This window comes from Piliocolobus tephrosceles, chromosome X (assembly GCF_002776525.5).
Source record: "Piliocolobus tephrosceles isolate RC106 chromosome X, ASM277652v3, whole genome shotgun sequence".
Classification (NCBI taxonomy): Eukaryota; Metazoa; Chordata; class Mammalia; order Primates; family Cercopithecidae; genus Piliocolobus; species Piliocolobus tephrosceles.
Window position 1 is genome coordinate 1059415 of NC_045455.1, and position 24336 is coordinate 1083750.

General features: G+C 57.3%; 2 protein-coding genes across 3 annotated transcripts in view; both read right to left on the reverse strand.

Moving 5' to 3' along the window:
- F10 (coagulation factor X) overlaps positions 1–8039 on the reverse strand; it is a 30812-nt gene extending 22773 nt beyond the window's left edge. Inside the window, exons 1-2 of the mRNA XM_031934984.1 lie at positions 7814–8039; positions 508–755 (exon numbers count right to left, since the gene is read on the reverse strand). Of these exons, the coding sequence (XP_031790844.1) occupies positions 508–755; positions 7814–8039 (474 nt within the window). The remainder of the gene's footprint in view (positions 1–507; positions 756–7813) is intronic.
- A 2603-nt stretch (positions 8040–10642) lies between these two features.
- Positions 10643–22507, reverse strand: F7 (coagulation factor VII). 2 transcript variants are annotated; one of them, XM_023217689.3, is made up of 9 exons: positions 22398–22476; positions 21516–21597; positions 19384–19546; positions 16913–16937; positions 16726–16839; positions 14921–15061; positions 13845–13954; positions 13122–13245; positions 10643–12463 (listed from the first exon to the last, which is right to left on the reverse strand). In XM_023217689.3, the coding sequence occupies exons 1-9, from the start codon at positions 22459–22461 to the stop codon at positions 11868–11870; spliced, it is 1419 nt and encodes a 472-aa protein (XP_023073457.3). In that variant the 5' UTR covers positions 22462–22476; the 3' UTR covers positions 10643–11867. The 2 variants fall into 2 exon arrangements, with proteins under 2 accessions (XP_023073457.3, XP_023073456.2); XM_023217688.3 differs by lacking the exon at positions 21516–21597 and having other exon boundaries at positions 10644–12463; positions 19384–19544; positions 22398–22507.
- Positions 22508–24336: the final 1829 nt, after the last annotated feature.

The following is a 24336-nucleotide window of genomic DNA, read 5'->3' on the forward strand; positions in this document are numbered from 1 at the left end:
TTCGCGGCCCAGCCTCAGTGCTAGTCCTCCTGCTGCGCAGGCGCAGTACTGGGTTCGTGGCCGAGCGTCAGTTGTGCGCCTGCGCGCTGGCGCTCTAGGCTGTGCCTCTCAGCAACTGCGGAGGGCAAGGCCGGAGGCCGGCTGGGGGGGTGGGAGGACACGAGCTCAGCCCACTGCAACTCGGGAGGCACTGGCCGAGGCCATGACTGTTGGTTTTTAGGTTAACATTTTATTATTAAACGGACTTCACTCTGGCACAAGCCCTGTGACCCTCAAGGGACTTGGGCACATCCCTCCCCGCTGAGTCCTCGCTGGGAAGGAGTCAGCGCGGGGGCGGCACTGATGTCCCTGCGGACAGGACTCGGCGGAGGCCTCGATTCGCTGGACCCCGCCCCCGCCCCGGAAAGCCCTCGCGCGCTGCCCCTTCCTCCAGGCCGCCCCCTGGAGCTCGGGCCAGCGAGGGGCTGTGTCTGAGCTCCTTCCCCGCAGCCCAGCCCCAGCTCTTACCGTCTTGTCGCTGTCCTCGAAGACCTCGCGGGCCTCTTCGTATGAGCAGATCTCTTCCATGCACTCTCTTTCAAGGTTTCCTTTCTTCAGCTCTTCCAGAAACGAGTTGGACCTCCTGAGCCTCGCCAGGACGTCGTTGGCCTGCTCCCTGCGGATGAACACTGGAGGCGGGAAGGGCAGGGTTAAAAGCTCGGGTTGCCCTTTCCCAGGTTCCCTTTCACCCAGACTCCTCCTCGCCCCGGCTCCTTCTCACCCATGCTCCCCGACTGCCACGCCCCTTGCCACACCCACATCACAAAAGGCGGATCGTTCTCTTGTAAACCAAAAATAAAATTCTAAGCCCCCAACTTACTGAGTGGACCGCTCCTCTCTGCCAAGGGAATTCCATAGGAACCTGAGAGACTAGTTGAGGCCGTGAGGGGAAGTGGGTCCCACCTGCCTCATTATTTCTTCCTCCCGTTGCAATTCAGGCACAGCTGACCAGCATTCACATTAAGAGACCTTAAGGCTGAGCAGATTCTTTGTAGCAGTAAGATACCAGTTTCCAACCTGATTTCTCTAGTATAGGATCACATGACATACAGCAGTCCCTAAAATAAATGATTTTACTCCAAATTGTATTTCTTTGACATATTTTGAAATGGCCCTGCAAAGCTGTTTCAGGGAAATCCACTTTCTGTAGAGAACCCCCTTACCTTTCCAGGTCTTTTTCTGAGCTGAGAGTCTAGCACTTTTTTTTCTCTCTAAGATGGTGTTTTGCTCTGTCACCCAGGCTGGAGTGCAGTGGCACAATCTCAGTTCACTGCAACCTCTGCCTTCCAGCTTCAAGCCATTGTCTTGCCTCAGGAGGAGATTCTCCTGTCTCAGCCTCCTGAGTAGTTGAAACTACAGGCGAGCACCACCACACCCGGCTAATTTTTGTATTTTTAGTAGAGATGGAGTTTCACCATGTTGGCCAGGCTGGTCTTGAACTCCTGACCTTAAGTGATCCACCCGCCTCAGCCTCCCAAAGTGCTGGGATTACAGGATGATCCATGGTGCCTGGCCATGAGTGGAGCACCTTTTAAAGGTCTGAGAGGAAACAGTTGCCATCTGTTGCCTCTAAGGGTGGCCACCTGTGAGTCTTTATCTACATGACAAGAACCTTGGTCTTTAACTCTTATCTTAACCCGGATCCTCCTTTCTGTTTATTCCAGGTCTTTAGACAGTAACTTTCTTTTTTCTTTCTTTCTTTTTTTTTTTTTTTTGGACAGTCTTGCTCTGTCACCCAGGCTGGAGTGCAGTGGCACGACCTTGGCTCACTGCAAGCTCTGCCTCCCAGGTTCACGCCATTCTCCTGCCTCAGCCTCCCGTGTAGCTGGGACTACAAGTGCCCGCCACCTCGCCCGGCTAGTTTTTTTTGTATTTTTAGTAGAGACGGGGTTTCACCATGTTAGCCAGGATGGTCTCGATCTCCTGACCTCGTGATCCGCCTGCCTCAGCCTCCCAAAGTGCTGGTATTACAGGCGTGAGCCACCGTGCCCGGCTAATAATAACTCTTTCAACTGATTGCCAATCAGAGTATCTTTGAAGCCACCTAGGACCTGGAAGCCCCCACCTTCCCCTTTTCTGGGACGAACCAGTGTACACCTTATGCTTATTGGTGTCTGCGTGTAACTTCTGTCCCCCTAAAATACATAAAATCAAGCGGTGACCCGACCACCTTGGACACATGTTCTCAGGACCTCCCAAGGCTGTGTCATGGGTCATGGTCCTCACATTTGGCTCAGAATAAATCTGTTCAAATATTTTACAGAGTTTGGCTTCTTCGTCAACTCTTTCCTCAGGCACTTTGGGGACTGTGGAGGGAAATGCCCATCGCCCTCCCCCGCCCAGTTCTCTATGAGGCACAACACGAGGCACCTGCTCTAGACCCAGGCACCCTTCTCTGGAGAAGTAGACACATCCCATCCAATCAGCTCACCAGCCTCCTCACATGCTCACGCCTACTCAGGCTGGCCACCCAGGCCCCCTTCCTTGAATTCTCCCTCTCCAGGGTGCTTTCAGCCCACTCTGCTCTGTGCTTTGGCTCCAACTGTGCCCCTTCAGCCTGGCCCCACTCGTCTTTAAGGTCTCTGCTCTTTGTTATGTGGGGATTGGTGATGCTGTTTTGATTACAAACTATAAAAGTACAATTTTTAAAAGATACACATACATGCCAATTTTCAAGAAATAGTACTTATTAGTATTTCCTAAAAAACAGTACTTAGTACAAAGTGTTCTATTTGATTGTATTCTCTTTTTTTTTTTTTTTTTTAAATTTTAATCCTGAGTTGATTTCATGACTGGTAAATCAGTCTGGATCTGCTGGTTAAAATGCCCTGGATCTGAGAGTCTGTGTCCCTCGCAGGGTGTATGTCTGCGTGCTGTCCACATCGCTCTGCCTGTGTGTCCTCTGTCTCTCACCCACTCCTCCTCCTCTTTTCATTGTGATAGCCTCAGTTTCTTTTCTTGGCCCTCTGTAGTCTTTTTCTGTACTTTTTTCCACTGAAAAATTCAGTGTCTCACTACAATAAAGATGACTCTTCCAATTGATCTCTCTAGCACTGACTTTTGTCCTGAGTTCCATGTTTTCAACTCTCACTATGACAGATGGCTGCCCTTATCTCAGAACTCCAAACTCTCCATGTCCAACATTTAAAACAAGACAATCTTGAGTTTCAAAAACATCTTAGTCACTTATTTATTATTGGCAGATGGGAATTATAATACCTACTCTTAGAGTTGTTTTAAAGATTGTATAAACTCCTAGTGTTGAGTTTGGAGTTTGGTATACAGAAGGTGCTCAGTAAATCTTGGGTTCATTCCTACCTCCAGTTACTTTACCTTCCAAATTCCCCATTTCTTTTAGTGACACTGACATTGTCCCACCAGCGCTAGGCTTAGATTTATTATTTGTTGAGCCTGCCGCATTACTCTGAGTGCTCCACTCCCACGCACTTGCTCTGAAATGCAGCCCACACATGGCTCCTGCAAGTCTGCACACCTGGCTCCCTGCAACCTGCAGCCTCATGTCACCTCCACTCCACAAAAGGCACTTAAGGAAGCTGAGGGGCAGGGAATGCCCATCTCCCTTGGGGCCCCTGGCCCTCATGTTGGGATGACCACAGGTTGGGATGACCACAGGTTATCCAAGCCTGGCTTAGTGTTTCCCAAATTGGGACTTGCAGACCTCCTGGGCTCCAATTGGAGTCTGAAGACCGTGTTCTGCCTTGCCCTCGGTGTTCCAACGCATTTCCACGTGAACACCTCTCTTGGTCCCTTCTCTCTTCCCCTGGTCTCCTTCCTTGTGGCCAGATTGACATACACCTGGTTTTCTCTCTGCTGCCCTAGAGCCACAGTGACGGTTCACAGACTTGCCAGAACACTTGGTCCCCACTCAACCAGGGCCTGACGCGCTCACTGTCTCTGGTCAGTCCCTCGCGCCTCCTCTGACCTCTTAGAGGAACTCGCTGTTCTGCAATGCCGGCCACAGCTCTGTTCCCCTTGGCATCCACCCCCGAGCATCCCCAGGCTGACCGACCACTAAGAACGCACCTTTCCTTTGCAGCCCTTGTCCAATTCTCGCCTTTTCCCATCTCCCTGAAACCTGCTCAGCTCTCCCCAGCTCATGGGGGTGGGACACTGCCTGTAAGGTTGAGCTGGACTGTGGGGGGAGGAGGATACAGGTGGCAGGTAGGGGGTGGAAAGGGTGATGCAAGGAAGTCAAGGACCACCCAGAATCTGCCTCTAGTGGTCTTGGAACAGAGTCCAGGGTCTTCCCATGGCCAGGCCTCCCAGGCCACACCACCTTCAACCCTGCCCTCATTCACCTCTCTCTGCCACACTGGGGCTCTGTGCTGACCTTGGCTGAGCCCAACACTCACACCCCAGGACTTCTGCACCAGTCACCTCCCTGTCTGGAACATTCTTTCCACAGATACCCACATGGCTCAACCCCAGTTCCCCCCCCCGAGATCCTCCCTGACCACGCCCTCTGACGTTGCCCCAACTCGTGTCTCTTCCATCCCCTTAACACTGTGCTATTTGTCTTCTAGCGCCTAACCCCTCTCTGACATTAGGTGCTGACAGGCTCATCCTTCCCTCCGCTGGAAAAAGACGTGGCGCGTTTGGTCCCAGCTGTTTCCCCATGCCTAGCACGGCCGGAACTTAACCAATATGTGCTGAGGGAATGAAGGAAAGACTGCACGCCTGGCTCAGCCCTTTGGACTGAACCTGGGCGCTTCTGCTGCGGCTGAGTCGCATCAGTGCTTCATTCAGACTGAGCAGGCCAGGCCTCGGCCACGGGGCCACACTGTCTGATGTGAATAAAATGGGATTGGCAAAACGAAATTAAAACGTGCCAAGGTTTTTAGATACTTGTCTCCAGAAATTAATGGAACACTCCAGAGCTCTGATATGGAGCGTCCAGATTGGTAGACGTTTGTCGTGTGGGTTTGTTTCTTCAGAAGCCGTCGGGAGCATTGCACTCCTTGAGCACACGGTTGTGTTTGTGGTTTTGGCAACATCAGTGAATTCCACATGACTGTGGAACTGCATTTGAGCAAGTTTTACCAGCAAGCAAAATTTTCAGTCACTAAGGTCCAAACTCATGAAGAAGGGACTTGAACTTGCTGAATGTAAAGACTGAAACTGAAGCCACGTAGCTTTAATGATTGCCAGTGCAACAGCGATGGTTTAAAGGCTGGCACTGCAGGTGCTCTGCATATTCTGATTTCATTAACATAAAAAATTGGATTGCAGAAAACACTCACAGGTGGCAGGACAGGGCTGAATAACATCCCTGAAAATTCACGTCTTTCCCAGAACCTCAGAACGTGGCCTCAACTGGAAATACAACCTCAGAACCTCAGAACCTCAGAACATGACCTCAGTTGGAAATAGAACCTCAGAACCTCAGAACCTCAGAACATGGCCTCAATTGGAAATAGAACCTCAGAACCTCAGAACCTCAGAATGTGGCCTCAATTGGAAATAGAACCTCAGAACCTCAGAATCTCAGAACGTGACCTCAATTGGAAATAGAACCTCAGAACCTCAGAATCTCAGAACGTGACCTCAATTGGAAATAGAACCTCAGAACCTCAGAACGTGGCTTCAATTGGAAATAGAACCTCAGAACCTCAGAACGTGACCTCAATTGGAAATAGAACTTTTGTGATGTATTTAGTTAGGAAGACATTTTATGGGATAGGGTGAGCCCTAAATCCAATGACTGGTGTCCTTCTGAGAGAAAAGAAGACAGAAAAACAGCCATGGTGAGAACCCCACTCGATGATGGAGGCAGCGATGGGAGCAATGCTCCCACAAGCCACGGGCTCCGAAGCCACTGGCACCCCGAGGCCAGGAGACAGGCTCGGAGCAGACTCTCCCCCAGCCTCTGGAGGAACCAGCACCACTGACGCCTTGATTTTGAACTTCCAGCCTCCAGAGCTGTGGGAGAAACGTTTCTGTTGCTTAAGCTACTTGGTCCATGGTCTTTTCTTATAGCAGTACCAGCAAAGCAGTGCTGAGGTCCCACTGTCCCAGAAGAGCTTCCGTGACAGGCAGGACAGCTGAGTTCATTTAAAGGCTGAACTGCAGATGCTGTGTGCATTCCGATTTTATTAAAATCAAAAGTGTGCACAGCAGGGTCCTGGGTGGGACCTTCTGGGACCTGCGTTCAGCCCCACCCACCCCACAGTGCAGCTGCCGAGGTCTCTGAGGCGGATTAGGGGAGGGAGATGGCCTGGCCCTGGCTCTCTGGGGCTGACTATGTCCACCCAGGGTCCAGGCCGGCCCCCAGGGACACCACAGGCCATGGTCATGGGTCAGGTCCACATCACACAGCTAAGGGTGTCAAGACCCTGTGGACCCAGAGGTCCGTGAGGTGGGCGCCTGCATTTCCCATTGGCAGGAAGGGAGGCTGGCGCTCCACCAGGACCCCGCATGACTCCCCTACTTTCCTCCTGTGGGTCTGGGTGGGCTCCTGGCCTGTCCTCTCATCTCCACCCTCTGCTTCTTCCCAGGAAGGGGAGTCCTGCCAACTTCCACTCCCAAGAAGCCAGAGCGGCTTCCAGAGCCTGGGGCTGGGCTTAGAGTCTCAGGAGCCCAGAGCATTCTGGTTGCAGAATTTTCTACCAATGCAATGAAACATCTGTCTGTTTGCAGAGTGGCTTTGCTGTCGACGATGATGGCATGGGCCCTTCCAGGGCCTTGCTGCACCTGTGCTGATCTCATGCCACCACACGCATCATGGTGGGCTCCTGCACGGGGCGGTGTGGCCTGAGGGGCGGGGAGAAGGCTGGGCGAGACGGAGCCACACAGTACCCCATGAAGAGTTCCGTTCTGTGCGGGAGACGGAAAGACGTGGCTCAGGGGACAGAGGCTGGGGAGCTGAGGGTGGGATGGAGAAGACTCCCGGGTGATGTGACTAGAGCTCCAGGCCACCAGGTGGAGGGGCCGTTTAGGTCAGCGATGCACTGAGGATCCATTCAGCCTTCCCGGGAGTCTCCCCTTTCCACCCCAAGAGGGTTTCCCCCTGCTCCATCTCTCCCTCACACACTCCCTTCCCAGGCCTGGGTCCCCTTGGTGCCCCTGCCTGTCCACTTTATCCAGGATGCAAACAAGTCTAGGGTCCCTGTCTCTCGTGTCCCCACCAGAGGGGCCTCCTCTTCCTCCACTGCCCCCAGCCTTGCCTGGCTTCTGCCCTTTCTGGGCCTCTGCTTTTGGAGAGGCCTGGGGGTCCTGGACAGCCCTGCTGCCCCCACCTGTCCAGCTATGCATTAGGCAGCCCCTTCCCAGGCGGAGCCAGTCCAAGGGTGGTGGCACTGGCTCGGCTCAGCCTCCTCTTCCCTGGGAGCTCCTCTGCTGTGCCCCTCGTCCTGTGCCTCCCTGTGGTGGCAGACGGCCAACTGTCCTGTCTTTGCCTGCTCCCACCTCTCCCTCTGTCTCTGTCTCCCTGTCTGTCTCTGTCTTTGCCTTTTGGCCTCCCATCTCACTGTGTCTCCGTTTCTCCGTCCCTCTCTCTCTCTCTCTCTGACTCCATCCTTGCGTTTTTGTCTCTGTGACCTCTGATCCGCCCGTCTGACTCTCAGCCACAGGGAGCCACAGCTGGCCTTGAGGACACCCTTGGCTGGAAAGGCCAAGCCCAGCCATCTGAGGCCAGCCTCTGACAGCGGCCAAGACACCCACCGTCCCGGCTGTGGAGATGAGAGGGTTTCCCCAACTGCCGCCCCTCCCTGCTCCCCAGGGCTGCCTTTGGGCCTGAAGGGCGGGGGGCACTTACGACTTTCCCCGGGAAGCAGGAGGCTGGCCAGGGAGGCGCTGAGCAGGACGAGGTGCAGTGGGCGCCCCATGGTGTGGCCGAGTACCGTGTGCCTGTCCTCACTGGGACAGGCTGCCGGAGCAAAGTCCACGCCCCGGCCGGGATGGCTGTTGTCTGGCTGCTTGTCACTTGGCTTAGGCCCCCTGATTGGAGCCGAGGCCCGCTGGCGACGCAGGGGAATGACCATGCTGGGAACACAGCCACTCTGGCCCCACCTTCCCCAGGCAGAGCGGGGCAGCCAGAGAGGCCCCGCGGAACCTCATCCTCCTCAGTCACCAGGGCCGCGGGCGCGGGGACTTTCTGTTCTAAGAATAAAAATATCATTTCATGCTTGTTTTGTAGTTTCCAGATGTTTACATTTAGCTCTCAGTCCTCACAATCACATAAAAATGTCATTTTTCCCATGATTTTTTCCAGAACAGAAAATTAAGTCTGGAGAGCACAGAAGCCTGAGCCCGAGGCCACCGGCCGTGAGTGTGGGGTTTGCCCGAGGCCACCGGCCGTGAGTGTGGGGTTTGCCCGAGGCCACCGGCCGTGTGTGTGGGGTTTGCCCAGGCTACCGGCCTTGAGTGTGGGATCTGAGCCCAAGACTTCTGCCCCAAGGCCCTGCTTGCTTCTGGGTGGGTTCTTCCACTCACGGCCATTTTCTGGGTGGTGTCAGGTGGTCTGATGTCACGGGGCGGGGGCTTGGCATCTGCACCATGGTCTCCTACAGGCCAGGCTGGTACCTGCCCCACCCACCCCCAAACCTTCTGTGCCCACATGGTCCCAACATGTATTTCTGTGGGGAGTGGCCCTCCCCTGACCATCTGGAGGGACAGGCTCTGTCTGAAACCCCTCCTGACCTGCCCACCACTGGCCACACTGTTCCGAGGCTGAGAGGGCTTCTGGGCTCATTCTCCAGCACAGAAACCTCCTGTCACCAGGTCCCTGAGCATCTCTGCTCAATGGCTGTGGGAGTCACTGGGAGGTGCAGCCAGGATTTTTGCTTCTGGGGTCCCTGGAATAAATGGTCTAAAACTTGGCCAGTGTGGCAATCACTACCTGCTATGCCGTAGTGGCTGGAGCAACACCCCTAAAACCCACAGCGCTGGCCACTGCCTCACGATGTGTCTGCCTTGATGTGTCGCCCCACCTCGCAGCCACCTGCACCTGGGCTGGTGTGCACACATTTGCGTCATTGTGCCTGGCACACAGGAGGCGCTCACTGAGCCCCACCCGACTACACAAACCGATGACACTGGGTGCCAACGCCAGGCTGGCCTCCCACAGTGGGCACCACACACAGCCCAGTCCTCTGAGAGGGGCCTTCCTGGTGGCACCAGATGTCTGACTCCTGCCTCTCCTGGTCTCCACACTCCGACATCGCCTCTAGGCACATTTGTATGGAGAGACCCATGAGGTGTGTGCACCAGCAGCAGGATGCTCATGGCAGACATGCAGTCTTTGTCATCAACGCTGGGTGGTGATGCTGGCTTTGGAGGCCCGAGCCTGCCGCCTCGTCCCACCCTGTCGCAGGCCCATGGTCACAGTGGCCTCCCTGTATTCTACCTCGCCACTCACAGAAAGCTGGAGCTGAGCCATGGCAGGTGGCACGTCCCGTATGAAACGTAACCTTTGGGGGCGCCCAGGCTCTTCAGCAAAGTTTCTGGAGAGTCCCGGGCCCCTCCTTCGGCAGCACCGTGAGGTGGGTGCCTGCATTTCCCATTGGCAAGAAGGCAGGCTGGCACTCCACCAGGACCCCGCATGACTCCCCAGTCACTTGGACAAAAGAGAAAGCAGAGCCAGCTCTGACCTGATCAGGGCCCGCCACTGACTCCCGTTCCTGTGGGGGGGGCATTAGGAACCGGGGTCTGGCCAGGGTCAGCCAGCATCTTTGGCAGAGGTCCTGACACTAACCATGCTGGGCTTGGTGGGTCAGCTGGTCTGTCTGGCTGGACATCTCTGTCACGGCCACTCCGTGGACACTAACGTGGGTGTGTTCCCATAAAACTTTATTTACAAGAGCAGGGTGGCTTGGAAGAGCCCTCGGCTGTAGTTCACGGGCCCTGTCTGCTCTAAGTAGATGTTGCCTGAGTGCCCCCGAGGTGGGTTGCTGGTGCCTGCCTTGCTGCTGTGAGCGCCACTGGTGCCCAGGACAGCCCTGCAGGGATGGCGTTGAGTCCACTCTCTGAGCCATGCTTGCCGGAGTCTGAGTGTGGGCAGTGTCTGTCACCTCCCCATTTCTCTGTTCATGTGTTTCTCGTTCTTCCCCCACCACCCTGCGGACTCCGCAAGAGTGCAGCTTGCCAGGTCCTCCCACTGCAGCCAGGGCCTGGGAACCTGCATTTAGTGGTACGTCCCTGATTCTCGAGCAGGTGCTCCCAGGGTCTCTGCGAAATATCACTAACAAGGGCTGTGGCAGGGAGAGAACATCCAATTCCACAGGGTCCTGGGAGCTACAGCCTCAAACATCTATCAAAGAGCTTTTGTTTTTTAAAAAAAAACAGCTGCCGTCCGGCCGCGGTGGCTCAAGCCTGTAATCCCAGCACTTTGGGAGGCCGAGACGGGCGGATCACGAGGTCAGGAGATCGAGACCATCCTGGCTAACACGGTGAAACCCCGTCTCTACTAAAAAATACAAAAAACTAGCCGGGCGACGAGGCAGGCGCCTGTAGTCCCAGCTACTCGGGAGGCTGAGGCAGGAGAATGGCGTAAACCCGGGAAGCGGAGTTTGCAGTGAGCTGAAATCCGGCCACTGCACTCCAGCCCGGGCGATAGAGCGAGACTCCGTCTCAAAAAACAACAACAACAACAACAACAACAACAACAACAACAAAAAACACAAAAAACTGCTGCCATGTGAGGGTTCGTTTCAGCGATGCTGAAAATTGTGAAAGAAAAAAGCATCTCAGAGCATGAGCACTGGGGGCTCTGAAAATGAATCACAGGCTACACAGTGGGTGGCAGGCCCTACAGGCGTGCGGAGGAGATGCAGCCATTTATTGTGAAGTTGGGAAGCCAGTGGGGAACGGCCTGTGCAGCCCGGCACCCAGCGTAGGGAGAAGCACATTTGGGGGAGAGTTTGGGGCATTTGCCAACATGCATGGTGATGCTTCTGAATTGTCTGAAATGAAGATGATAATGGATAAGAACGAGAAAAGTGAGAGCTAAACAATTGCCTTCAGAGAACAGCACACATGCAGTCAGCATCGGTGTGTGTGCTTCTCAGAGGACAGCACACATGGAGTCAGCATTGGTGTGTGTGCATCCATGTGTGTGCGTATCTGTGTGTGTACACTGGTGTGTGTGCACTCATCCTTGTGTGTGTATATCTGTGTGTGTGTGTGCATCTGTGTGTGTGCATATCTGTGTATGTGCACATCGGTGTGTGCATCTCTCTGCATCCGTGTGTGCATTGGTGTGCTGTGCACACATCTGTGTGCGCATATCTGTGTGTATGCATCCGTGTATGTGCGTATCTCTATATGTGTGTGCGTCAGTGTGTTTACATATCTCTGTGTGACCCTCTGTGTGTGCATCTGTTTATGTGCATATCTGTGTGTGTGCATTGGTGTGTGTGTATGCATCCATGTGTGTACATGCCTCTAGTGTCTCCAGCAATGAAGGCAGAACAGCAGCCTGAGGCCAGCAGATCACGGGCAGGTGGGCTTGGCTGAAGGGAGATAAGGAGGCTGAGCTGGGCTGTCTGCCTCCAGGAGAACCGTGGCATTCCCCTGCTCCTCTGTCCAGCGCTGTCTGCCTCTGTATCTCATCTTTTCTATTCCTTCTCTGTGTCTCTATTAGTCTCTTTGAATCTTGCAGTCTCTTTTGAGTCTCTCTCCATGTCCTCAGAATCTCTCCCTCAGTCTCTCTCTGTCTCTGTCTCTCTGTTTCTGCCTCTGTCTCCCTCCCCACCTCTCCCTCCCTCCCATGCCCTCCTCTACCCCATGAACTGCGGAAGAATCGATGGGATTTCATGCCAGGACAGTTCCACACAGCCTTGGCTTTCTCTCCAGGGGGCAGGGCTGCTAGGCTAGGGAAATGGGGCTCGCAGGATGACGCCTGGGCGTGGCTCTGAGCGCATGAGCTTTTGCAGCCACTCGATGTACTGGGAGACCCTGGTGTACACCCCAAAGTGGCCCACGGCCGCGCAGCCCTGGCCCCAGCTGACAATGCCTGTCAGGTACCACGTGCCCCGGTAGCGGGTGGCGTGTGGGCCTCCACTGTCCCCCTTGCAGGAGTCCTTGCTGCCGTCCGAGTAGCCGGCACAGAACATGTACTCCGTGATATTCGGGGAGGCGTCCGCCTTCCGTGACTGCCGCAGGCAGTCCTGGGTCATCAGCCGGGGCACGTTGAGGGCCATGAGCTCCAGGGCTGTGGCACCACGGTCCAGCAGCTGACCCCAGCCACTGACCAAAGAGAAGCGCACAAAGGCCAGCGTCCTCTCGGAGAACGTCCGTTCGGGCAGGCAGAGGGGTATCACATGGTCAGTGAGGACCACGGGCCGCTGCAGGCGGAGCAGCGCGATGTCGTGGTTGGTGGTGCCCGGGACATACGTGCTGGGGATGATGACCTGTGCCACCCGTCGGCTCTGCTCGTCCCCTTCGTGCTCGCTGAGGTCGTGCTCGCCTGGAAGGAGGGAGCCCCGCTCAGGCCCAGCCCACTACCTGCCGCCTCGCCCCCTGGTGCATGGGGATGGGCTGTGGCCATTTCTAGGTCTGCAGGGGCTGCAGTCTCCTTTTGGGGTGAGGGAGGCCTGCATCCGACCCCAAGGTGACCTGGCCGGCCTGCTGCAGGTGGCAGCCTGTGGCTTATGTGAACTGGAGTGAATCTGGGGCCTGGGGTGTTGAGGTGGGGAAGGGGTGCTGTGCCCTGGCAGCTGGGGGGACAGGGCGTGCCCTGATTCTCCACAGTTCTTCCCAGCCAAGTGCCCTCCTGGGAGTGCTCATCTCACCTGGAAACCCAGTGAGCACAGTCCCTGCCACCCAGTGGTCCCACGAAGCCCTGGAGTCGCATCCTCCATGGGCTCTTGGCCAAGTGAGGCAGGATGGGCAGAACCCCCGTCTTTTACCATTTTATTTGGGCATGGGAAAGTGGCTGAGAGGACGGTGGCCACAGCAGTCATGCCCAGCACGGTTGCTCCCCTTTTGGAGACGTCTGTCTGTCTGTGGAAGTGACAGCACAAAGCCCAGAGCTGCGGCCCCTGAGACACTTGAGAGCCGTGGTCAGACAGGGGAGAGCGGTACCTACCCAGCACTGCGGTCACACAGGGGAGAGCAGCACCTACCCAGCACTGCGGTCAAGTTCCTCCAGCTCTTGATTGTGTCGAAACAGTGGGCCGCAGAGACCACCCAGATGGTGTTTATCAGGGTCCCTCCACACAGCTGAGCTCCATTCACCAACAACAGGACCTGGGCAGGGGGACAGGAGGCGTGGAAGTCACATTACTGTCATTGTTTCTCTGATGACTCGCCCTCCCGGGCATGCCAAGGGACCTCTGGCATTGCACAATTTGTTTCTGACATCCTGGGGTCTCTGCAGATCCCTCCCAGGCAAAGCTGCTCAGACCTGGCTCTGGGAGGCTGTGCCCCTCTCTAGCTGAGATGTGCTCTTGGGCACAGCCCAACAATACAAACGTCGCTGTGAGATTTCACTGTTCACCTCACAGGATCTTCACATGGCTTTGATCCAATGCTCCTGATTTTGCAAAGATCAGACAAAGATCCCACCTCAGAGTAACAGTGAGGACGACGTGACAGCTCGGGAGGGGCATCTCGCAGGGTTCTCTGCACAGGGTAGACCCTCAGCGAGCGCGTCTTCTTTTCTCCTTCCCTGCCCCACTAAAAGCCTGGGGGTGCAGCGAGCTGGAGGTTCTAGGTGGGCTGACTGGGAGCCTGGTGGGCTTGGGACTGACCTGCCCATTTTCCCTTCCAGAGCTGTTGTTCAACTCACATTCAAAAGGCTCCAAGACCCTCAGGGCTTGGAATCCTGAAGCCCAGGGAAGCCTTACCTGCCATGGACACTCCCCTTTGGGGCACACCCTGCCCCCGACAATTCGGCCTTGGAGTTTGCTGGCATTTCTTTTTTCCAGAATAGGTATTTTTCCACATGGATATTCAACTGTGTAAAACAAAAGTCAGAAAGATGCAGACATTTGTGAGGGATGAACGAGCCACTAGGAAAGATTCAGAAACACCCATCCTCTGAGAGGCCTTGAGGCCGAGGCTATGGGAGGCCCCAGGAGCAGGAGCTGCCAGGGCCCAGGGATGGCGGAAGGCAAGGCCTCGGCTGGGCCTGACTGGTGGGGCTGGGCCATGAGAGGCCCTCGCAGAAGTGGCTGGCTGAGGAGACAATGGTCAGGGTTGGTTTTGGAGGAAATGGAGGGCTTATGTCTCAATACCCCGCTCTGCTCACTTTTCAGGAGGAAGATGTGTTGCTTGACTTTAGTAAAAGGTGATGAAATTCTACCTAAAGATGAATCAACGTCACAAACAACTGTTGTTTTGATCCCACGCTTACTTTTGATCTGCTCCAATCAAGGTCTTGGGCCAGAAAGAAAACCTGAGGAGGTGGCGGGCTGAGTCCCAGGCGTGTGGCCAGGGTGGGCACGTCCACCTCTTTGAGACACAGTGGGGTGGGGTGTCCCTGCCTTTGGAAGTGCAGCCCATTTGTTCCAGGCTGGTTTGGAGAAACATCCCATTTTCCCAGGAGTCTGTACAGGTTTTGGAATTCAGAGCGGGCAGCAGTCAGTACAGACCTTGGCTGTGCCAAGGTAGATTCACGAACCCCAGCGGAGGTCCTGCGAGTGGGAGTTGGACGTGAGATAGAGCCTTGCTTGGCTCCCCAGTCTGCCTAGCATGGGTAGGGGACCTGAGGCCATTCAGGGACTGCCCCCAGGGTGCCCATTCTAGTCACTGTCGCTCTGGCCTGTGCCACCCTTGGTGCCCAGATCCTGCCTCACGGTTGGTCAGCACATGGTTGGTGCTCAGATGTGAAGCCACCCCCACCCGTCTTTTGTCCAGTAAGAGAATCCGTAGAGGGACAGGGACTGGTGTCATCTGGGACTGGGACATGAAGCCTGGTCACCTGTGGGCATGCAGGACACCCCATCTGCCAGCAGCGAGTACCCCTCGTGGCACCAACAGGAGCGCTTGGTGCCCGTGTGGTCACTGCAGTACTGCTCACAGCCGCCGTTCTCGTTCACACAGATCAGCTGGTCGTCCTTGTCTGGGGACAGGAAGGTAATACCCTGAGAGGGGCCTCTTGGGGTCAGTGAAAGCCAGCCCTGGGGGAGGCCAAGCCCTAAGTCAGCAGCGGCGTTCTGCCTGGAAGGTGGCACTGAGCTGTGGGCGACAGAGCCTGAGCTTGGCACTGCCTGCTCCGTGGACTGATCCAAAGGACAAGGCCTGGATCAGAGGAGTCACATGTCTGAACAGCCTTGCCAGTCGGGGGCAGCGCTGGCTGCAGTTGCATTTAGGGGGTGCCTGGCTGGTGGGCAGGGGCCTCCAGGGTGACCACTCTTCTGAGCAGCTGATGGGAAGCTGAGGGGAGCCTGGGGGAAAGTGAAAGTCCCTTAGGGATGGTAAAAGTGTCCAAGGGACTTCCAATCAGAGACTCAACTGACGAGAGGACCAGAGCACTGAGACAGTTCTCCAAGCTGGCCTCATGCCACCGTGAGCCCGCCTGGGGACAGTCAGTCCCAGCACTGGCCATGGGCTCGGACAGAAGCAGCAGAACCGGCAGCCCGACTGTGGTTGACGTGGGCAAGGGCAGTGGCCCTGAGTAAGTCCAGGACTCCGGCGGGAAGGCCTGCCCTGCAGGATGCACACCAGGGCTGCTGGGCACCAGGGCTGCTGGGCACCAGGGCTGAGCAGAGATCCCCAGGCATTCTCGACCCAGATGACCAGCAGGAAGCCTCTCTCTTCAGCCTCCCCCACCTTCTGGGCTCTCTTCTACTTCGAGAAGAAAGTGGCTGCTGTGCCGGAGAGCTCGTTCGGTGTAAGAATGTGGTCTTGGGTGGTCAAGGACGAACTGCTCTTCCCAGAGAAAGGGTAGCCTTTGCCTTGTCTCCTGGGAAGTGATCGCTGAGCCCTGAGGGAACGTTGGTGTTTACCCGGGCCTTGGGCCACACTATTGGCTTGGCCTCTGGAGGGGCTGAGACTGAGGTCTGCACGTGGGTGGTCAGCTGGGTCTATGAACCCTGATAAAACCTCTGGACACCGGGGCTCACAGAGCTTCCCAAGTTGGCAGACTTCCCACGTCTCATCACACGTCTTTCCGGGAGAAGTAAGAACCGTCCACATGACCCCACAGGGAGAGGACAATGGGAAGTTTGTGCCGGGTTCCTCTGCAGACTTAAGTCAGCTTCCTTTGCTGTAATAAATGGTGATGTGAGTGTATCCACTTCAGTGGGTTCTATGAGTCCTTCCAGTGAATTACTGAACCTAAGGGAGGGTGGGGGCCTCAAACTTTGCAATAATTTAATATTCAGATAGTTAAAAAAAAAAAAAAAGAAAAAATACCCACCTCAAACCTTTGTAATGGAAAGTAGAGAAGGGGAAGTTTACCAAGTGGTGCTGCCTGGTGGGACGTGGAAGTGGGACAGGGACACAGGGACTCTCAGCTGGGCCATCTCGAGGGCTGAGAATTGCCCAGGGCCGGGAGCCCAAGGGGCCACTGAGCCTGAGAATTAGAACCTTGGGTCCCTGTCAAAGACCTCAGACTGGAAGGCACTTCAAGGTCACCTAGACCAACTTCCAACTGGGGCTGAGCCCAGAATGCCCGGTCCACACACCCCAGCAGGTTGTGCACCCTGCAACCCGGGTGGCCAGGCCACCGCCACCAGCTCCCCAGGGCCCTCTGCAAATATGGGACCCAAAGTGGGGCCTCACTCTTCTCACAGTTCCGGCCCTCGAAGGAAGGGAGGCAGAAGCAGATATAGGACTGGAGCTGGTCCTTGCAGGAGCCCCCATTCTGGCACGGATTTGAGGCACACTGGTCCCCATCTGTGGAATGGGCTGGCGTCAGTACGCGGAGGAGAAGGGTTGCAGCCAGGATGTGTGGCGATCATCTACTCACCACTGTAAGAAATCCAGAACAGCTTCTGAGGGAACAAAAGAGAAAGCCTCGTGAGACGCACCTTCACCAGCGCACCCGACGGTAAGCACTGGACACACCACGAGCTGGGGTTGGGGGACGTGGACCTGGGCCTGGCGGGGTGGGCTCTGGAAGCCAGACTTCCCTGCGGAGCTGAGGCAGATTTCTTCTAATCTTGGCCCCTCCCCAGGACATCGGAAACTATGGGTGACCACACATTTCCTGCTCCCAAGTCAGAACACCCGAGGTTCAGCCCTGACTCTTCTGTGGATGAGCTGTGGACCTGGGAGGAGGTACACAGGCTCTGAGCCACAGCTCCACCTCTGACAGGGTGGCCACACACACGGGCTGACACCGGGAGAGGGTGCAGTAGCAGATGCAAAATCTTCCACAAACAGCAAAAGCACTCCACGGAAAAAAGTGATTGCTGAAGAAACTGTTGGCCACCTGAACTTAAACTCACAGGGTGCTGTGAGAATACAACAGATGAGAAATGCTTTGAAAACTAGGTGGATAAAAATGCTAGGCATGACCATCCTCGGTTTGCCCGGAAAGGGTCACGTTAGCCTTTGTCTCAGACAGCTGGACTTCTGTGAGTGTGAGGCTTCCTGTGAGCATGAGGTGTCCTGTGAGTGGGAGGTGTCTTGTGCATATGAGATGTGGTTCTCTGTGACTGTGAGGCAACCTGCATGAGACATCCTATGAGTGTGAGGTGTGGCGACCCGAGTGTGAGATCATCTGAGTGTGAGGGGTCCTGTGAGAGTGCGATGATGTGTGAGGTGTGGTGACCTGTGAGTGTGAAGGGTGCCTTGTGTGCGGTGACCTGTGTGAAGTGTGCCCTGAGTGTGAGGTATCCTGTGAGAATGAAGTGATCTGTGAGTATGAGGTGACCTGTGTGAGGTGTGATGACCTGTGGGAGTGAAGTGTGCCCTGTATGAGGTGTCCTGTGAGTGGGAGGTGAGGTGTGATCTGTGAGTGAAGTGTGTCCTGTGTGAAGTGATCTGCGTGAGGTGACCTGTGTGTGAGATGTCCTATGTGAGGTGACCTGTGAGAATGAAGTGTCCCCTGTGTATCTGTGTTGAGTGAGGTGATCTGTGTGAGGTGTCCTGTGTGAGGAAACCTGTGAGTGTGAAGTGTGCCCTGTGTGTGAGGTGATCTGTGTGAGTGAGGTGATTTGTGAGTGGGAGGTGACCTGTGGGTGAGGTATCTTATGAGTGTGACGTGACCTGTGAGTGTGATGGATGTCCTGTGAGGGTGAGATGATCTATGTGAGCTGATGTGTGTGAGGTGTGGTGACCTGTGAGAGTCGGGGGCCCGCTGTGAGGTGACCTGCAAGTGTGAAGTGTGCCCTGTGTGAAATGTCCTTTGAGAGGTGACTGTGTGAGGTGTCCTGTGTGAGGGGACCTGAGAGTTTGATGTAACGTGTGTGAGGTGACGAGTGTGAGGTGTCCTGTGTGTGATGGGACATGAGTGTGAAGTGCACCCTGTGAGTGTGAGGTGACTGTGTGAGGCGACCTGTGAGTGTGAAGTGCACCCTGTGTGAGGTGACTGTGTGAGGTGACTGTGTGAGGGGACCTGAGTGTGAAGTGTGCCCTGTGTGAGGTGACTGTGTGAGGTGACCTGTGTGAGGGGACCTGAGTGTGAGGTGTGCCCTGTGTGAGGGGACTGTGTGAGGTGACCTGTGTGTGGGGACCTGTGAGTGTGAAGTGCACCCTGTGTGAGGTGACTGTGTGAGGTGACTGTGTGAGGGGACCTGAGTGTGAAGTGTGCCCTGTGAGTGTGAGGCGTCCTCTGAGTGAGGTGATCTGTGTGAGATGTCGAATGTGAGGTGACCCGTGAGTGTGAAGCGTGCCCTGTGTGGTGTCTTGTGTGAGGCGTCCTGTGTGAGGTGTAATGAATGACCTGTGAGTTTGAAGTGCACCCTGAGTGTGAGGCGTCCTGTGTGAGGTGACCCGTGAGTGTGAGGTGGAGAAAGTCCCAGGTCCCCACATGGTTTTTCTCCCCGACATGTGCCCTGCGGAGGTGCCGCTGGTGGAGTGATGTGGGCCGCGAGCAGCTCCCCCAGGCCAGCTTCTCACCACGTCCCTTCTGTGAGCCGCGCATCCGTGATGCGCAGGCTGCCCCGGATCCTTAGGGGATTGGGGGGCCTCCCTTGGGAAGTTAAGGGGGACACCCTAAGTGTGCTTTTCAAATCGTGTTTTCTGATGTGAAAACTGGCATGCGCGGTGTGGCCGCGTAGGGAGAGCGTGTGCCTGGTAGGGCGTCCCTGGAAACGGGGAGGGAGGGGAATCGCCCCGAAAGCGGAGTCACCCCAGGCGGAAAGCGACCCCCGCAGGACGCGCGGTGCGGGCGCCGCTCACAGCCACCGCCGGAGAGACCCAGGCGGCCCCACACGGCCTGGTCCAGCGCCGCCTGGAGTCTCGGCGGTGCGGGCGCCCCGAGGCTGGGCTCACCGTCCTCTCCAGGTCCTTGAAGATCTCCCGGGCCTCCTCGAAGGAGCACTGCTCCTCCTTGCACTCCCTCTCCAGGGAGCCCGGCCGCAGCTCCTCCAGGAACGAGTTGGCGCGCCGGCGCCTGTGCAGCACGCCATGGGCTTCCTCCCGGGTTACGAAGACTGAAAAACGCGAGTTCCGTGAAACGCTCACCGCTTGCCGCGCCCGGTCCTCGGAGACCGCCCCACGGCCCCGCCCCACGCAGCGGGGGCATCGCCGCTTCCCGCCCGTCCTGGGGGAGGGGAGCGGCGCTGCTCGCAGGCCTGGCGGGGCGTCCTCCCTGCGGTGCTCCTGGGGCGATCACCCCCTCGCTCATCCTTCCCGGCCCGGCCTCTCCGCTTCCAGGGGCTGATCCCGAGGGCGCGCTCAGGGGCACGCGCGGAAGCTGGGCCGAAGGGGGCGGCGGGCGCCGCCGCATAAATGTGAGGCTGGGGGTTAATTCCCGCGAGAAGAAGGCGGCGCGGCCCGGGTGCTGGGCACCCCCCGGGCCCACACGAACCTCACGCCAACGCCACCTTGGCGGTGCACAGCCGCCCGCGGAAATCCAACTCCCTCGTCTCCACCCGCACGGCGTCTCCGGCGGCCAGATCTGCCTTCCCCAGGCCCCCGCCCTGGTCCGAGGCGCGGCCCCTGCCCGGCTCCCGCGACACCCAGCCCCAGGCTTCCTCGCCGGCTCTGGGCGGCCCTGGGCTCCTGCCGCCTCCCCCTCCTCCGCTTGGGGCCCGTCTGTGCCCTGCGACCCCTCGGAGCGCCAGACCTCGCGCGGATCCTGCTGGGGCGGGTCCTGAGAGCAGAGACCCCGCTGCAGCTCCTGGCCTCTCCGTAACCCCGACGGTGACTTGTAAGCAACGAGGACCCCCGCTTTGCCCATGGAAAACGGGGTCGGCGAGGGCCCAGGACGCCCAGGGCGCCCAGGGCGAGGCAAGCCCGTGCGCTCAGCCCCGCGCAGGCCGTTCTCCAGGACGCCCCACAGCTGAGGGCCCGTCTCCCGGGAGCTGTGAGCTGTGGGCACCAGGCGGTGGTGGATGAGGAGTGACCCCCGGGGCGGCCGAGCTGCCTGAAACCGCCTCAGCCCGCGAGGGGAGACCGGCCGTGGGGCAGGCGGGAGAGGGAGGCCCGGGAGGAGGCGAGCGGGGCCGAGAGGACGCGCGGAAGGGGCTCCGGAGAGGCCGCAGGAGGCGCGTTCGGGAGGGACGACCTTTGCTGGGAGGACGAGGCCTCAGGTGGACGCAGATGGCCGGTGGGCAGGAGCCCGAGTTCTGCAGGAGCGGCCTAAATCGGCTCCTGAGCGCGGAAGAAGGGACGGAAGGTGAGCGCTAGCGGGCCACGTGGGGCCGGGAGAAACGCCACCGCCTGTTTCCTTTAAAATCAGTTTCAAACGCTGACGTCCCTAGAGAACCGGTCTGGTTTGGAAGGAGGCTGAGGATGCAGGCGGGGACACCAAAGAATCCAGGAGCTGGGAACTCATGGACCCCGAGTCCTCAGGGGAGGTGCCCCCGGCAGCAGGAGTGGGAGGGGAGGCCCACGTCCCTGCAGTCCCCGACATCCATGCCCCCGGGACACCCACACTCCCAGGACCCGCTCCCGGGACACCCATACCCCCGGGACACCCACACTCACAGGACACCCACACTTCTAGGACACCCATGCCCCCAGGACATCCATGCTCCCGGGACACCCACACTCACAGGACACCCACGCCCCCAGGACACCCACACCCCCAGGACCTGCTCCCGGGACACCCACGCCCCGGAACACCCACACTCCCGGGACACCCACACGCCTGGAGGCTGGCGTGAGCAGAGCCGGTGACCGCCCATCAGAAAAGCTCTCAAGAACTGAGGCAAACCTGAGGAACAACACAGGATTATCTGGAAGGAACAGAATGGAACAAAGAAGATAACGTCGCCTGCACCCCAGTCCCAGGGAAGGCCGAACTGGAGCGGTCACTTCCTCTCTAGCAGGGAACACCCTCCTTGGGGGGCACTGCAGTAGCCACCCCGCGGGCTGGCTCCTTGCCATGGGAGGCGAAGGAGGTGATGTTGGACTCCACTGGGCCCCGGGACAAAACCAGTGGCAGTCCCTGCTCAGCTCTGTGAGGCCGCAGCTTCCACGGCATGTCCTGTGTTTTCTCCTCCTGAGGCCTCAGCGACCCCGCCTGGGGCAGGAAGGTGGCTGGGGTCATAAGGCCATGTGTGAGCTAGGGCTGCAGCCCCACATCCCAGGCACTGTCCCTCACAGCCCACCACTCCACTCGCCATCCCCACCCCCCACTCGCCATCCCCACGCCACACCTGCCATCCCCATGCTCCACCTCCCATGCCATCCCCTCACCCCATCCCCCACACACCACACGCCCTTTCCGTGCCCCATCCCCCACACCCCACACACCCCATCCCCAACACCTCCATGCCCCATTCCCTGCACTCCACATGCCACTTCCCACATCCCATCCCCCACACCCCACTCCCGCACCCCATGCCCCATCCCTCATACCCCACATGCGGTTTCCCAGGACCCACCCCCTCATGGGCCATCCTCCACACCCCACACGCCATCCCCAACCCCGTCCTTCACACCCCATCCCCCATGCCCCAGGCGCCATTCCCCACGCACTTGTCCTCCCCAGCCTGGGAGCAGCCTGTGAACACCTCCCATACTCTAAGAGGCCCCAGACTCCCTGTGCTTGTCCAGCCTCACAGGCAGGGGCCCATGGGGGCCAAGAAAGCACCACCCACTCCTAAAGCTCTTTGAAAAATAATCCCACCAAAGCCTGGGCCAGTAAGGAGGGCCTCCCCTCCTGTGCCTGGATGCTGGTTTCTGGAAGGAAAAAAATTGAACAGGAGCCGCCAGAAAACCCTCCTGGTGAATGGGGGTGTCCAGAGCAAGGACAGGCTTTGGGAAGCCCGGGTCGGCTCCTGGATTTGCCCACTGCTCTTCCACCAAGTTTATGGGGAAAATCTCCCCGGACGCACCTGCAGCCAGACAGTCCTGAAGCCCAAGCAGAAGGCAGAGGAGCCCGAGGGCTTGGGAGACCATGGTGAAATCTCTGCAGCGCTGTCCCTGCCTGTTGACATTCCCCATGGGACTGGCGGGCAAAGTTCTCTGCCTCCAAGGGTGACAGAGGGATGGGGGAGGGGGGGACAGAGGCGTCCTCTGAACACCCCAGCTGAGAGCTGCACCTGGCCGGCCAGTGGCCATGCATCCCCTGCTGCCCAGCTGCTGAGCTCAAGCGGGGAGGACAGGAGAAAGGTCAGGCGGCCCCAGCTGTGCTGCAAAGCGGATGGTTTTGTTGCCAGCATGCATGTTGCAGCATGCAGGTGTGTGTGTGGCACCAACACTTCAAATACGATCTAGAATTCCAAACCCCTAGGACATAGGAATGTAAGTTGGGAAACAGATTTAAACTGCAGATGAAAACTTGGCCCATAGCAATAATGTGAGTCAAATCTTGAGAGCGTATCTTGGGTGTGGATGTAAATATTTGAAGAGAGCCTCCAGGAGACCAGGCCAGCTAGGCCATTGCCTGCAAGGGAGGCTGGTTTCTTAGTTGACCCACAGAGCCTGACTGAGAAGTGCTGGGAACAGGATCATTCTGGCCCTGAGCTGGGCACCCCCACTCTGGTTTGACTGCAGGCAGCACCCCTATTCTCCAGCGGTCCATGTCTTACGTCTTTTTGTTTTTGTTGTTGTTTTTTTGAGACGGAGTCTTGCTCTGTTGCCAGGCTGGAGAGTGCACTGGTGCAATCTCACTGCAACCTCCACCTCCCGGGTTCAAGTGATTCTTGTGCCTCAGCTTCCCGAGTAGCTGGGACCACAGGTGCACGCCACCATATCTGGCTAATTATATATATATATATATATATATATATATATGTTTTTTTTTTTTTTAGCAGAGATGGGGTTTCACCATGTCGACCAGGCTGGTTTTGAACTCCTGACCTCAAGTGATCCACACGCCTCGGCCTCCCAAAGTGCTGGGATTACAGGTGTGAGCCACTGTGCCTGGCTGGCGGCAGTCCATGCCATTTCTACATGCTCTCATGGGCCCAAGCCACAGGCTGTGGTGACTGACCACCCCAGGTTGCCCAGGGACTGAGGGTTCTCAGCGTGTGGGACTTTCCATCCCAAAAACACCGGGGTAGATAGTCATCCAAGCCTCCTGGGTTGCCCAGCAGGCCTGGCTGACCCCTCAAGCAGGGAGAATCCTCAATGTGAACAGTTGCATTGCTGACGACTTCTTTGGAAGCTGATGTCTAGTTCTTATGGCTGGAGGGAGGGAGGTGATTCCTTCCCACCAGCCAGGTTTCAGCTCAGGGGCGCCTTTCGAAGCAGCCCCCAGCACCCCCGAAGCCTCCCTGCTCGCTGCTGACCTGCGTCTCAGTCCAGGGAGCAGAGCTCTTGCTGAGGGGCCAACAGGGCATGTTTTCTCTTCCACCCAGTGCAGCTGAAGCCCCTCTGTGCCCCTCCATGATATCGATCCCAGGGAGATCTCTTACAAAGTAGCTGCTCGGTCTGGGACAGGGGTCACGTCCAGCTCAAATCTGGTCCCCGCAGCTCTCGGCCAGCACAGCCCAAGGTAATTTCAGAATGTGGAGGGGAGGGGACCACATCTTAACCCCACCCCTTTCCCACCTGATGGTAGATACCTGGCTGGTCTTGCGGCTCCAGGTCAGAGGTCCTCAACCCTCTGTGGGCAGCAGAATGACCTGGGGAACCGCAAGCGCCAAAACTCCCATGAGGCGGCTCATGGCCTCGGGGCTGGTGAAGCTCTTCAGGTGATGGACCCTCACCTGCGTGCAGCCCTCTCTGTGCGGGCAGGTGGGAGAGGGCAGGAACCGGGCTATCTGGCTGGGCTCTCTGCCCCTCTCACTGCTGGCCAGGGTGGCTGCAGGTGCTTGCCTATGGCCATTG